The sequence below is a fragment of the Lytechinus pictus genome, chromosome 14, assembly GCF_037042905.1.
Source record: "Lytechinus pictus isolate F3 Inbred chromosome 14, Lp3.0, whole genome shotgun sequence".
Taxonomy (NCBI): Eukaryota; Metazoa; Echinodermata; class Echinoidea; order Temnopleuroida; family Toxopneustidae; genus Lytechinus; species Lytechinus pictus.
The window spans coordinates 21,152,321-21,166,904 of NC_087258.1; the positions used below are offsets into that span (position 1 = coordinate 21,152,321).

Sequence of the window (14,584 nt, forward strand, 5' to 3'; positions counted from 1 at the left end):
AGGCTAACACGCCATGGCTGGGAATAGAACCCATGTCACTCAGATTGACAGACGAGAAACATAACAACTAGAACACAGCACCCCACATTGATGATGCTCTGTATGTTTATTGGTAGGGGAATCCAACCCAAATAAAACAATCGGAAGAAAACAAATCCAGACAAGTACATGGGTGAATGTTTTGACAAAATCGAATTGGCTGCATTGGTGATGTCATGGTGATGTAAAGCAAGGATTACTCTCCCATTTACTCAAATACATAAAAATGTTAAATTGTCGTTTCTTTCAAAAGTTTTATTTGAAGCTAGATTTTCTTTCATGAGGATATAAAACATTATGCTTTATTTCGTTATAATACTGCTCCATGGGAATAGTTACTTGAGAGAAAAACACTAATCCCTCATAATTAAGTACATGGCCTATAAAAAAAGTTATCCTTCCAACTTGTCATGATTTATTTACCCAGTTGCCAATTTGAAATTTACATATTTGAGGGATTTCAATTTCAAAACAATCAAAACTTTCTTAATGCTTGTCTGACTTCTTTCAAACTTTCACCATTCTGTTTGACTTATTTTTTCTATTTCCCGCACATTATTCTTATGACCAAGGTTGGATCACCCTTTAACGAGTTTAACGAGTTTATATGTTTATTCATCTTTTGCCCAACCCAATGTAAATGTTCATTTATCATATCAGTTTCAGAATGCCCTACCAAAACTTGCAAGTCAACAACGGGTAATTATTTTAAGACAAACATTTTTTTTACTTTTAAGCAAGTTGAACGCATCTGGCAGTCCTCGCCTGCATTACGCGAGTCAATAAAGCAGCAGTGCTGACTTTGAAACCAACTATTGAATAATTATTCACAAAAACACCATTCATATGATGATAAAATATCATATTCATATCGGACCCTAAATGACATTTGACCTTGATCATAATTATCATCTAAGGCTCGTGCAAGACGACTAGTGATGCTTAATTACCCTTATGTCCATGTTTCATGAACCAGATCCATAAGCTTTTAAAGTTATGATGGAAATTCAACAAATATCCCCAACCTTGCCAAAGTACACTGACGGTAAATGACCTTTGAACTTGGTCATGCGACCTGGGGAGCGTTTCAAGAAAGGATTTTATCCGACAAGTCCTGTTTTATCCGACAATTACCATAGCAACAGTACCTCTCAGCCGATCAGAATCGGGGGAAGTTGTCAGATCTGACAACTTGTCGGACATAAATGTTGATGAAACGCTCCCCTGAACTCACGCAGGATATTCAGTGATACTAGATTACGCTTATGTCAAAGTTTCATTGACTGTATAGATCCGTATACTTTCAAAGTTATGATGGCAATTCAACAAATACCCCAAACATGGTCAAACTTCCTTGACGCGAAATAACTTTTGACCTAGTTCATGTGACCTGAAACTCACACAGGATGATAAGTAATACTTGATTGCTCTTATGTCCAAGTTGCATGAACTTTAGTCACACACTGTTAGAGTTATGACGATATTTCAAGAACTTGACGCCTTTCGTTGGAGGAACGCGAACGCTTATTTACGACGGTAGTTGATTTTGGAAGAGAATTTTGGGCCCGTCGTCATGGTCGGAAAACTCTGCCCTGCAATGCAAATTGTGTGACATGATATTTTTTTTCGTTTCGCATCTGGAACGGAAACATTCAATTTGCGTTTCGTGTGCAAAATTCTGGTTCCTACTATGGTAACAGCGATATATCCAATTTAGGACGACTTTCCAAAGCCAGATTTGGTTCCTCCTAGAGCTCGAGAGGCCGCCCAGGGGCCCACTCCCATTGATTAGTGGATACCATGCAGGCGCGATCACGCGTAAAAGGGGACAGAGTGGGCAAGTACGTTACGTATAGGCCTATGTAACGTTATAAGGGTGTCAAAACGATGTTTAAAATACTGAAAAGGGGGATATATATCCAATACTTGTAGGGTTTCACAAGCCAAATACTTGTTAAGAGGTGCATTTTCATAATCTGGAAAAGACTTGCTTCCCTTGTTTAGGATACTTTTCGAAACCCCATGGTCTTGCCTGATACCCACTCATCAATGGAAGTGGCCCCCCCCCCGGAATTTGAATCTTATCCCCCATTTCTGGGGAAAGTAAAACATATAATGCTCATTACATCGTGTGCTAGAGGCATATCGTTTGTGAAGATGGAGTAAACAAAAGAAAAAAAAAACCCCGCAAGTTTAAACGTATTGCATATGCTGTGTACATATCAACGCGTGCGAAATGGTTTCGGCGGGAGAGGTGATCTGACCCATGAAATCAAATGCCAGTGATCCACCAATAATCCACATTATTAATGCAATATCGATTCGATGGACTGTAATGATCTATATCTAAGCCTTAATTCAGTAAGTTTTTCCTCACTCAATATGTACTCGATTTGTTTGAAAAACCACTCTCTTATCCATGTCATATTCTATTTTAGTTCCTGCATTTCGAATATCTCCAGCCATCAGTCGTAATGTACATGCATGTACGGTGCGGGTGTTGCGGGAAAGAATTTTGCGCACGAAAAGCAGATCTGTAGGGCCTGTTAACCCCCCTGTGACACAAAGCTTATCATTGATTGTAGAGCAGTTTTCTACGTTTGATTATATTGACTATAATGTACTATCAATCTTAAAAATCAAGTGTATGATTAAGCGTTAACTTTTGTGTTAGGGGACCCTCATATTAGCGTCCGTGAGGATTGCGAAAGGTGGCAAATGTTGACGCCGCCGCCGCCGTTGTCGTAAAATGCGGCGCCTGTATTCTCGCTCTGCTATGCAGCAAGACAAAAATTTAGATATTAGGCAAGTATATACACAGCAGTGATCACTAGATTATTTACCCTGAAAGTATTCGGTTTCTGCGAATAACGCGTATAGTAGATCTATCTGTTAAAATGCAAATTTCCAAAAGCAGGTCCCCTGTCAAAAATCCTTAATGAAAAAGGCTATGTGATGAAAAACACGAGTGAAACAATCTGTTGTTTGATTGATAAAAATAAATAAATTGCAAAGCACTGCAGTGAAAGACGAACGGGATAAATGTACTTGATATTATTTCTATCCCTCAAATATACTGATACTTGTTATCTATTCGTCTAAAATTGATAATCAACGGATAACCGGTTTTACAAATGAACTATGAAGGCAACTAAGAATGTGATATGATGACAATCAGCCGACCCCACTTAGGGACCTCTCGGCCAGCCTGTCTAGCGGGAAATGTTGCTGCTGCTGTCGGCTGCTGAGGGAGAATTGGGGCCAGCTGAAAGGCCGGATAGGAAGCAACCGGGTTCGCGTTCTTCTTTGAACGGGTGGATTGGTGAGGTTATCCGTCGTGTCGGTTCGCTTTCTTGCTCCATAAACTGTTCGAATCAAATTGCAAGGAAAGTGTGAAAAAAACATACATTTTTTAAATTGAAAATATATTATATGAAGACGCATGAAAAAGATGATAAGAAAAATGATATGGATAAAGAAAAATAATTTAAAAAGAGAATAAGAAGGAAAAGAAGGAAAAAAAATCGACAGAGTGAGGTGAGGTAGGTTATGAGTATATTTCTAATGCACCAATTTCATATTAAGGATGCACTTTGATAATTTGTAGAGGGACTATACACTGTAAAAATATTGGGTAAAATTTTAACCAGCACGAGGGTAATTATGTGCCCAACCAATTTGGGCCATCTAGTATTTTACCCAATGCGGGAAGCATATTGTCAGTAAGGTTAAAAAAATAAGCAGCAATTACTTTAGAATGGGCAAAATTTTCATCAAACTGGATAATCAAAAATGCCTAAAAGAAATGTTCTATGTTGGTTGGACACATGATTACCCTCATGGAGCATTTTTACCCAATATGTTTTTAGGGTGTACCGGGTGGTTACTTAAAACATGAGTATTAAGAGCAAATTCGAAACACTTGAAAAATCTCATTATTCGATAGCCATTCTTCTGTACACTGGTATTGAGTGCGTAACAATTTCTGACGGCACACTGTAAAAACTGTGGTGTTAAAACTGACACCAATTGGTGTTACTAGAGGACCACACCCTGAGGTGTTAAAATAACACCCTAGAGATTGAACATAATACCAAAGAGTGTAAATGTAACAACCATAGGTGTTGTAATAACACCTATAGGTGTAAAACTAACACCACCAATTTAACACCGGTGGAAAATAACTGGTGTGGTCCTCTATGTACACCGGTTAACACCACAGTTTTTGCTGTGCAATTGATTTGGAGAGTGTCAGATCTGGTGTTGCCATTTACAGATTTACTGGAAAAAACATTGTTAAAGTAAGGCATTCCTTTGGACCATTGCAATGTTATTTGATGGTGAGCTCACCCTCTCTATAATAAACTATACAAGTTTGATATACTTGTATATCAATGTGCCTGCTGTTGTATTCAGCAATGTGCTATCGATGTGAGCTTTAGGTTGACCAACAGGAAGTCCCAGCTTTATGCAGAATTGTTTTCCGGGGACGGGGGCAATGAGCCTTAACTATTTTCGAAGAAATGTGAAAATGAGAGAACAAAGTGACCGAGCTTGTCATGGGGGTGCTTTTGAATGTCCTAACATGAAATTGAGGGATTTCGTGCATACTTTTTGTGCATTTCGTGGAAATTCTCCATATAAAATGTATTTTTTAACATTTACGGCGGGGGGGTACCAGTATTACTCCGTATACATGGCAAGGGAGGAAATAAAGAAATAAATCACACTGATGGAAACCTACCCTTTTCTCCAAGTCCATGACCGAAGTTCATGGTAAGATGAACGCATACGACCACGAGAAACACACGTATGATGAGACCTAGGATCCCACAGACTATGATACATGTGGGGAGTAGTTTATCTTCCTTCGTCGGCCACTGCTCCCATCTCATCGACAACTGTACGCAAGACAGAGAGAGAGGGTGGAATTAGCAAGATGTTAATATGATGAAATAACACTTAAAAGATCATTTAATTTCATTCATGTAGGCTCACTGGCGTACCTAGGATTTTCCAGGATTTTCGTCAGGGGGGGCAAAAAGGTATTTCAAGCTCGTCAGGGGGGCAGGGATACATGCATGGGTGGTGGCTTTGCATCGGTGGTGGCTCGTCAGGGGGGGGGGGGCAGACTGCCCCTCTGTCCCCCCCCCCCCCCCGTAGGTACGCTAGTGTGTAGGCTACACAATTATACAATTAGATTTAGATAGCCTTGTTTTTCAGCAGTCCCCTCCATAACACCCAACCTGTTTCATCATCTCCCTTATTATGAACCTATTGTTTGTTTAATTTGAATGCTTGACATCGTTTTGAAATGCATACTTTGTTGCTTGAATTATATTGATTTCTTGGAGATGGAAATAAATGAAATGAAAATTAAATGAACGAAATGTTATAATCACACAATGTAGTCAGGCAGCATATGTCATGATTTACCGGCTACTTCGACAAATTGGCTAAGTCTGATTTTTCACTTTTATGTGATTGATGACATCACAATGAACAACTTTCAACTTGGTGACAAATTTCTAATGGTCATCTTGACCATGTTAGGGGTCAAAATAAGGTCAATAGGGGTCGATTTTTTAATTGCCCCAATTCTGTCGAGTAACACATCAAATTATGTGTCTTGTTATACTTAACAAAAATGTGTACACAACCATATACTCTTGATCTACCATTAAAAAGTTATGACCGGAAATGTCAAAGGTCAACAAACTTCGTTATATGGGAAATTACACTGTATATACGAAGCTCATTTTTCCGTGTTTTTATGCATGTGTGTACTTCTTTATTTTCGATTTTGATAAGTCCATCGTCAAAAGTCCTTATCCAGAAGATATAAAGGGTCAAGACAAGGTAAAGGGAAAGGTCAAAAGGTCAACAAACTTTCATTAAAGCCAAAATACACGTCTAAAAGCGGTTAGAAGTTTAGACGTCTTATTTTTCGTGGGTTCTTTATTTTGAAAAGTCTATATCTAAGAAGACATTATATATAAAGGGGTCAAATGTGCTTATTTAGGAACAAGATAGATAAACAGAGATAGACGTCTGTTAAGGTCTTAAAGTGTCAACTACTGCTATAGCGTAACTCGCTCCCTAGCTTATTGAAAATGTATCCAGTGTGTGCGCGCACTGCCTCTGTGTTTGCCTCTGTGTTGTTTGGGATTGGATGCACGCATAGGATCCTCTACATGCACAAGCACACGATTGCCTCCTACATGTATGATTTGCTCTTAATGAATAATATGCTGCACTTTTTTACCAAGTTACTATATGTCCTAAATTTCTTTTTATTTGTATTTTTAGAATGGACTTCAAACCAAAAAGGAGGAAAAACTTAACCAGAAGAATATAGAGTGGTTTGTGCGTGAATATTTTACAAATTAGAATAACATGGATTGAAAAAGTAAAGGCTGGGGCAATGCTTAACATATTTTCATTTGGAGGGGGGGGGGGGGCAAAGACATAAGGGAACTTATATTCATCAGGTTATTATATGTCTTGAATTTCTTTTATTTTTATTTTTAGAATGGACTACAAACGAAAAAAAAAAGGAGAAAAAAACTTAACCAGAAGCCTATAGAGTGTTTTGTGCGTGAACCGTTACAAATTAGAATAACATGGATTCAAAAAGTAAAAGCTGGGGCGGCGCTTAACATATTTTTATTTGGAGAGGGGGGGGGGGGGTAGGCAAAGACAATAAGGGTACTTATATTTACCAGGTTATTATATGTCTAAAATCTCTTTTTTATTTGTATTTTTAGAATGGACTACAAACCAAAAAAGGAAGAAAAACTTAACCAGAATTAATAAAGTGTTTTGTGCGTGAAATTTTAAAAATTAGAATAACATGGATTTAAAAAGTAAATCTGGGGCAAAGCTTAACATGTTTTCATTTGGAGAGGGGGGGGGGGAGGCAAAGACCTAAGGGAACTTATATTCATCAGGTTATTATATGTCTTGAATTTCTTTTATTTTTACTTTTAGAATGGACTACAAACGAAAAAAAGGAGAAAAAACTTAACCAGAAACCTATAGAGTGTTTTGTGCGTGAACATTTTACAAATTAGAATAACATGGATTCAAAAAGTAAAAGCTAGGGCGGCGCTTAACATACTTTTATTTGGAGAGGGGGGGGGGTAGGCAAAGACAATAAGGGTACTTATATTTACCAGGTTATTATATGTCTAAAATCTCTTTTTTTATTTGTATTTTTAGAATGGACTACAAACCAAAAAAGGAAGAAAAACTTAACCAGAATTAATAAAGTGTTTTGTGCGTGAAATTTTAAAAATTAGAATAACATGGATTTAAAAAGTAAATCTGGGGCAATGCTGAACATATTTTCATTTGGAGAGGGGGAAGGCAAAGACCTAAGGGAACTTATATTCATCAGGTTATTATATGTCTTGAATTACTTTTATTTTTATTTTTAGAATGGACTACAAACGAAAAGAAGGAGAAAAAACTTAACCAGAAGCCTATAGAGTGTTTCTACAATTTCCATAGTTATTTCAACCGACAATCATGACAATGTTGACTATGTGAGCATTTTCATTGATGCTTACTTCTACGCAAGACACATTGCTGCAGTAAAAAAAAAAAAAGAAAATTGTGCCTCTCGAAAGTAGATCCGCCACTGCTGTCCCTTTCAAAAATATTTTCAACTTCATTAAATTTCATGGGTGATCATCTGTATGTCAATCATGGCGTATTCGCAAGGGGTGTCTCCATCAACCCGTGCTTTTATTATAGAAAAAATATTCCAGTTCATTCCATCACATTATTTCAAATATTACTAACAGGAAAAGTAGGTATGCACATGAAATACAATCGCCGAATAATCACCATGATTTCAATTTCGTTGACGCTTAACATATAAAAATTGAAATAAAAGATTTGAATCTGAAATTGAGCGGGAAAAGCTCTATTATGAGCCTCAACTTTCATGGGGTGCACGCCTTTCCCCTGTGTACTGCACTTGTACTAATTGGTACCTAGTGCACATATAAAAAAGAAATGACTCATTGAACCATTTCCCTTCTCAAGCTCTTTCTCTTTCTTATTTTCTCTCCCCCCCCCCCAGTTTTAGAACTTTTGAGAATAGAGCCAGAGTCTCTTTCGTTACGCCAGTGGTTTGAATCATTAATAAACTGATTATTTTGTTCATAATAGTAAACAGAGTAGGATTATACGTTGTAAACGTGGGTATTTATTGCCATGTCAGAGGTGAAAGTTAGCATTTCAAATAGTAGAAAAACACATTCTTATTAAGGTGAAAAACTCTTTGGGAAAACTTGTTTATTTGTAAAAGAAGAAAAGCAAGATCTGCAAAGATATCGTTCTCTTAGTTTATTCTGATTTTGGCCTCGGAAAATTGTCAGCTCAGCGCATAGCATTTCTTTATAAATTAGCTAAATCGCCGTCTTGGTTAAAAGATAATTTTAGATTTTTCTCAGTCTTCTCATGCTCATCTTTTCTCATAGACCGCGGGTCATACATCCAATATAAGCCTCCTTAACATTTTCGTGCCTCACCTCTTGTATATTCCTATTTTTTGTCACATTTTAGAGAAAAAAAATTCACTGAACATTAATTTATAACTCGTCAGTGTCAAAAGTGCATATTCGTCACATCTTTTCAATTCCACAATACTTTTACTGTGCTGGTGCTCACACACATTATTCATTATTTATTTTACACATATTACCCTAGTCCCTTGTCTATGGCCAAATACACGGTAAGCCCCTGGTTACCTAGCCCTAGAGCAGCCAAGACTGGCAAGAGCAGGCGCGGATCCAGGATTTCGTAGGGAGGGGGCCCAAATTCGACCTGATTTTGGCGCCCCTGTGTACTTTTCGGAAAAATGGCGGCCCCTCCCTCCCCCAGGCAATAAGTGCCTTAAATGCATGTTAAATTATCTCATTTCATAGGCACATGAATAAGAGGCAATTGGATAATGGTTTTATAATGATGTGTTCATGAATATATGCAATACCACTTTAAAAAAGAATCAATGCGAGCGCGAAGCGTGAGCGATTTCTATTGTAAACATTTGATGCTTTCAATCTCGTTTAAGATCTCATCAGAGTAGGCCCTGCAAGTATTATGTGAGCGGGAGCCAGGCACAGATCCAGGATTTCTTAGGGGCCCCTAATTTCAAGTCAAGTAATAATCGTGCCAAAATGACTCCCATTGCCGAATGGGTAATGTCTAGTTACTTCACACATAAACCTCTCTTGCATTGTATAGGCATATTTCGTTCTTTTGTGTACTCCCATTTTTTTTCTTTTCTACTTTTTGTTTCAGGGCTTGAAAAATCTTACGGGGATGACATCCCTGTATCGCCGCGTATGAACACTGGTTGTGCAATAACTAAATTGCATATTCTGCATGACAGAAAGTTAGTGTTTTTTGGGGGTAATATATTCTTGAAAAATATACATGCTTTTTATTATAGAGTTGAGGTAGACTCAGTAGTCAGCACTCAGCATTTACTAATTGGGAGTGCACTGCCTACTTAGATCTGTAAGTGTTTGGATATATTATATAATCATGGCCAAGGTCAAAGGTAATTTAGGGTCAATGCAGGATTTTGCAGTGTACAAAGAAAGAAAAACGTCGAATCCAATATCGTTTGGAAAATGACCCCAAAAGCCGTTATAGAAATAGATTACTTGAATCTGTGAAATCATTAAGTCCAAAATGTTTTTATGCATGTTTGTATTATGTATGTAATAGTAATGGTAATTATACATCAATAGAAATGTTTTGACCTTGTCGGCAAATAATGGCTCTTTTTTTTTTGGGGGGGGGGGGTGATATTCGGTTGGCAAGCAAAATCCACAGAGTGATGCACGAAATGTTCCAGTCTTTCTTTTGGTAAATATCAAATATCATAGAGTCTATGCCAACTATTGTGTGAGAAGGCCCCAAAGCAGGGTAGGAAATACACTGGAACTCAGCTCTAAGGCCGATTTTTTAGCTCCCCCATATGGACTAGCCGTCAGTCAATTATCCTCATAGCCTGGGGTTCAATGTATAACATACTGACATCACTAACCGCGTAGCCAGGATTTCATTTTGGAGGAGGCGGTAAATGCACGCGAAGCGTGCCAGTACTTACAAAGCGCGCGAAGTGCGTTCCCTAGGGGTTGGGTGCAGGGAGGGGGAGTTCCCCCCCCCCTCCCTCCCGCGCGAAGCGCGAAGCTTTCGGTGTTTCATAAATTAAAATCAAAAGGAGCCGTCTCTCTTGTCTCTAGTACCTATATCAGCCCCAATTCAGTTGACTATATATATTGTGATTTTAAACCTTGTTTTCAAAAGTGATTGTGAACGCACAAAAAGGGGATAAAACGGAGGAAATTAAAATAATATTAACCCCGTGCGAAGCGCGGAAGCTAAAGCATTTTATCATTTTTTTTTGCAAAGAAAAGGGTCCCGAGAAAAAGGGTATTCTCTAAGTCACATTGAATACTTTCCTTGGAAAGATCAGATTTGATTACAAATAATTTAGCGACAGTGCATATCTTAACTCGCAAAACAGGTGAGAAGAAGGATATCTGCTGAGAGGAAGATATGCCTCCCCGCGCAGAGCAATGAATCTCTGAAATTTAAAAAGGCAGACGTTTCAATCAATGCAGATATCTCTAATACCCCAATCGGCTCTAATTCAATTTTTTTAATAAGATTATTGAACTTCATTACAAGGAAAATAGTGCGCAAAAAGTTGAAACTTCTGAGATTTATTGAAATTATATAAAACGGGATGATGTATAATTTCTTTGACTTATCCTGATGCGCTTCATTTTGAATGAAAAAGAAACTCAAGTGTCATTCGCAATTTCACACTGAGGGCGCAAAACATGCAGAACATGAGATGAATGTGCAGGGAAATGACATGAAGTTAAGTAGAAGTTCAGTAAAATATTGTATTTTTTTATTTGATACGGCACGAATTTTTTACCTTCCTCTTTTTAAATTAGGAACCTGTTTGCCCCCATATTATGGTTGTTTAGTATAAAAATGAGCTGAAAAGCGGGAGAATTTGCCTATATTGAGCTGACAGCAGAAAGTGATATAAAGATTTTACCCGCCCGGAGCCGACCCGACCAGAAGTTACGCGATCAATTAAAAAAAACGATAACTTCATACTTCGGCCTATCCTTACTCTAATTTCATGCCCTAATGTATATTTGAACTTTAACTGGCAAGAAACACATATAGCTGAGGTGGAAAAATAGAGTTATGGAAAGGGTGAGGGAAACAAAGGAGAACTGCAATAATTATTGTCATTAAACGCGCGCAGCGCGGAAGCAAAATTCATATTTTTAAATTTAGAGCAAGAGTGAAGGAGTTTCTTTTTTGAGAAAAAAAAAGAATAAAAAGAAAGTCCACAAAGCTACCTTCTTCCCTTTCCTTCCCTTTCCTTCCTTCGCTTTTCCTTGTCTCTTCTCTTTTTTCCCTTCTTTTTTTCTTTTTGGGGACGTTTGGGGGGGGGGCGACCGCCCCCACCGCCCCCCTGGCTACGCGCCTGGACATCACTAAGGTCGAAATACATTCATGACTATGATGGTCAACTGGTCATGAGCTTTGAGCCATAATTCAAAGGAAACAAATATTCGATTTGGCATAACTGAACATTTTTTGCCGTGAAATGTTTCTTTTCCAACGATTCATCGAATAGGTCAGGAATCAAGTATGTTTCATGCAACTTTTTCTCGACCGTGCGTCATTCATATTTTACGAAGAGGGTCTCATAATTATGAAAAGAGAAGAAATTGATGTTTCAGTTATGAACTTTGATTTCCGAATAGATAAATCGTAAAAAAAATCGTAAAATTGCTCGTGCAAACGAAAATTTGGTAACACCATTTATACTGGCGTAAATCCGTGTTGATGGGTGGGGGGATGACTGAAATATTTTGACATTTTTTTTTTGCAATCATGTTTTTAAATATGCAAGGAATTGTCATTGATGTGTCCACAGTGGCGTACCGCGGGTCACCAGCAACATTTTTGAAACACTGAGTGAGCGCGCTGAGTTGCTAGTTATTCTGACCCAATAGAGACATTTTAAGGACAATGTCGTTAAACGGATATGTATCTCACTGATCAAATAATGCGAGCGCGAAGCGCGAGCTGTCTTTTTTTTATTCACACCTAAAAAGGGACATTGTAATCAAATTTGTGTAATCATGACAGGTACCTGTTTCGCTAAACATTGCAAGCGCGAAGCGCGAGCTGAAGTTTTCGTATATTTTGACCCCAAACAGCGAGATTTTAAGGAATATATTTTATGAATCCATAATGAGTATGCATATCTCACAATAGCCATCTAATGCGAGTGCCAAGCGCTTGCTGATTTTATTAGAATTACATCTGAATACATGAAACACTTTTTGTAGTCATTGCAATCATGATTATCATACGCATCTCACTAATCAAATATTGCGAGCGCGAAGCGCGAGCTGAGAATTTAGACAATTCAGACCTGGGGCATTTTAAGGTTTCTTTGAAGGAATTAACTAGGACCATACGTATTTCACTAACCAATTGATGCGAGCGCGAAGCGCGAGCTGAAAATTGTTGATATTCAGATCAGAAGGGGCATTTTAAGGACTGATTTTAGGAATTATGAGGAGCAGACATATCTCACAAATCCACTAATGCGAACGTAATCACGGACAGGAAATGTTTCATATATACGAAGATCTTAACATAGGGCAATCACTTTTTGAGTCATGAAAAAGAAGCATATGTCACTACATAAAACAATCATAACTCAAGTGCTAGGGAAAATATTTGGTTTATATTGACTTGAAAACGGGATGTTTTAGTACAACAGGTGGGTGTTTCATAAAGCTGTTCGCAAGTTAAGAGCAACTTTAAGAGCGACTGGTGAACCTTTTTTGCATGCTAAATAATCACCAGTCGTTCTTAAAGTCGCTCTTAACTTACGAGCAGCGTTATGAAACGGCCCCCAGGATTATGTACTGTATCTCGTTAAACAGACAATGCGAGCACCAGGAACAATGAAGACGTAGGCCCTGGGCAAAATGTGTTTCATAAAATTATGATAACATTTTTTATTATGTAATGTAATGTAACATAACATAATTGTTAACATTGTTGACGATGTTAACATGTGCTTTGTAACCTATGCAATTATAGGTATATGGCTTAAAAAGAATGCAACTTGTATAACTTATACTAGTTTCATTCTTTTTAAGCTATAGGCTACCCATACACAATTTCAGCGCCCCCTAGTTCGAACATTTAATCGGCGCCCCCCCCGATGTCGAACATAAATTTTGCGCCCCTACGTCGAACATTAATTCGGTGCAACCCTCCCCCCCCCCCTACGTCGAACATCTATTTGGCCTCCCTAGGTCGAACATCAATTTGTCTCCCCCAAGTTGGAACATCATTTCGGCGCCCTCCTAGTTCGAATATCAATTCGGCGCCCCTACGTGTAGGTCCAACATAAATTTGGCGCCCCTAGTTAGAATATCATTTCGCCCCCCCCCCTAACTCGAGTATCAATTTGGCGCCCCCTAGTTTGAACATCAATATAGCGCCCCTACGTCGAACATCAATTCGCCCCCCCCCCCCGTTCGAACATCAATCGGCCCCCAGTTCGAACATCATTGTCTTTCCTCCTCTTCCTCTTTTTTTCCTCTCGTCCTTCCCCCTGTTCCTCTTCCTTTTTTTCATTCCCCCTTTCTCGCTCTTTTCTTCTCTTCTTTCTTCCCTCTTCCTCTCTCTCTCTCTTTTCTCCTTTTCCTTTCCCCCTTTTCTTCTCTCTTTTCCCCCTCTTCCTTTTTCTCTCCCCCCTCCCCTCCCTTTCCCCTCTTCCTCTTTTTGATCTTTCTTTCCCCTCTTCTCATTTTTTCTTCTTTTCTTTCCCCTCTTCTTTTCTTTCCCCTCTCTTTTTTTCTCTTTCCTCCCTCTTCCTCTCTCTCCTTTTTTCTCCTTTTCTTCCCCCTCTCCCCCTCCCTTTTCTTCTCTTCCTCTATCTCCTTTTCTTTCCTCTTTTTCCCTCTCTCTCTTTTTCTCCTTTTCCTTTCCCTCTCTTTTTCCTTCTCTTTCTTTCCCCCTTTTCTCTCCCTTTTTCTTCCATTCCTTTCCCCTCTTCCCTTTTTCTTCTTTTCTTCCCCCTTTCCTCTCTCTTTTTTTCTCCTCTTCTTCCTTCCCCTTCTTCCTCTCTCTTTTCCCCTTTCTCTCTTTTCTTCTTTCCTCCTTTTTCCTCTCTCTTTTTTCTGCTTTTCCTTTCCCCCTCTCCCCTCTCTCCTTTCCTCTTTTCTTCCCCCTTTTCCTCTCTCTTTTTCCTTCCCTTCTTCCCCCTCTTCCTTTCTTCTTTTTCTTCTTTTCTTTCCCCTCTTTTTTCTCTTTCTTTCCCTCTCTTCTTTTTTTTTGGCCGAAGGGGGGGGGGGGGCAAGGCCCCCTCGGCCCCCCATGGTCCGCGCCTGGGCAAGAGTATTCAAGGCAATTACATACGAATATCGAATGAAATGCGTTATACCGTAGATTGTATAAATTC

The 14,584-nt window shown here is 38.7% G+C and overlaps 1 protein-coding gene across 1 annotated transcript in view; it reads right to left on the minus strand.

The window, feature by feature from the left end:
* Nucleotides 1-2,447: 2,447 nt before the first annotated feature.
* The window catches only part of LOC129276485 (uncharacterized), a 31,908-nt gene continuing 19,771 nt past the window's right edge, over nucleotides 2,448-14,584 (minus strand). The window contains exons 7-8 of the mRNA XM_064109642.1: nucleotides 4,784-4,940; nucleotides 2,448-3,404 (exon numbers count right to left, since the gene is read on the minus strand). Of these exons, the coding sequence (XP_063965712.1) occupies nucleotides 3,214-3,404; nucleotides 4,784-4,940 (348 nt within the window). The 3' untranslated portion in view covers nucleotides 2,448-3,213. The remainder of the gene's footprint in view (nucleotides 3,405-4,783; nucleotides 4,941-14,584) is intronic.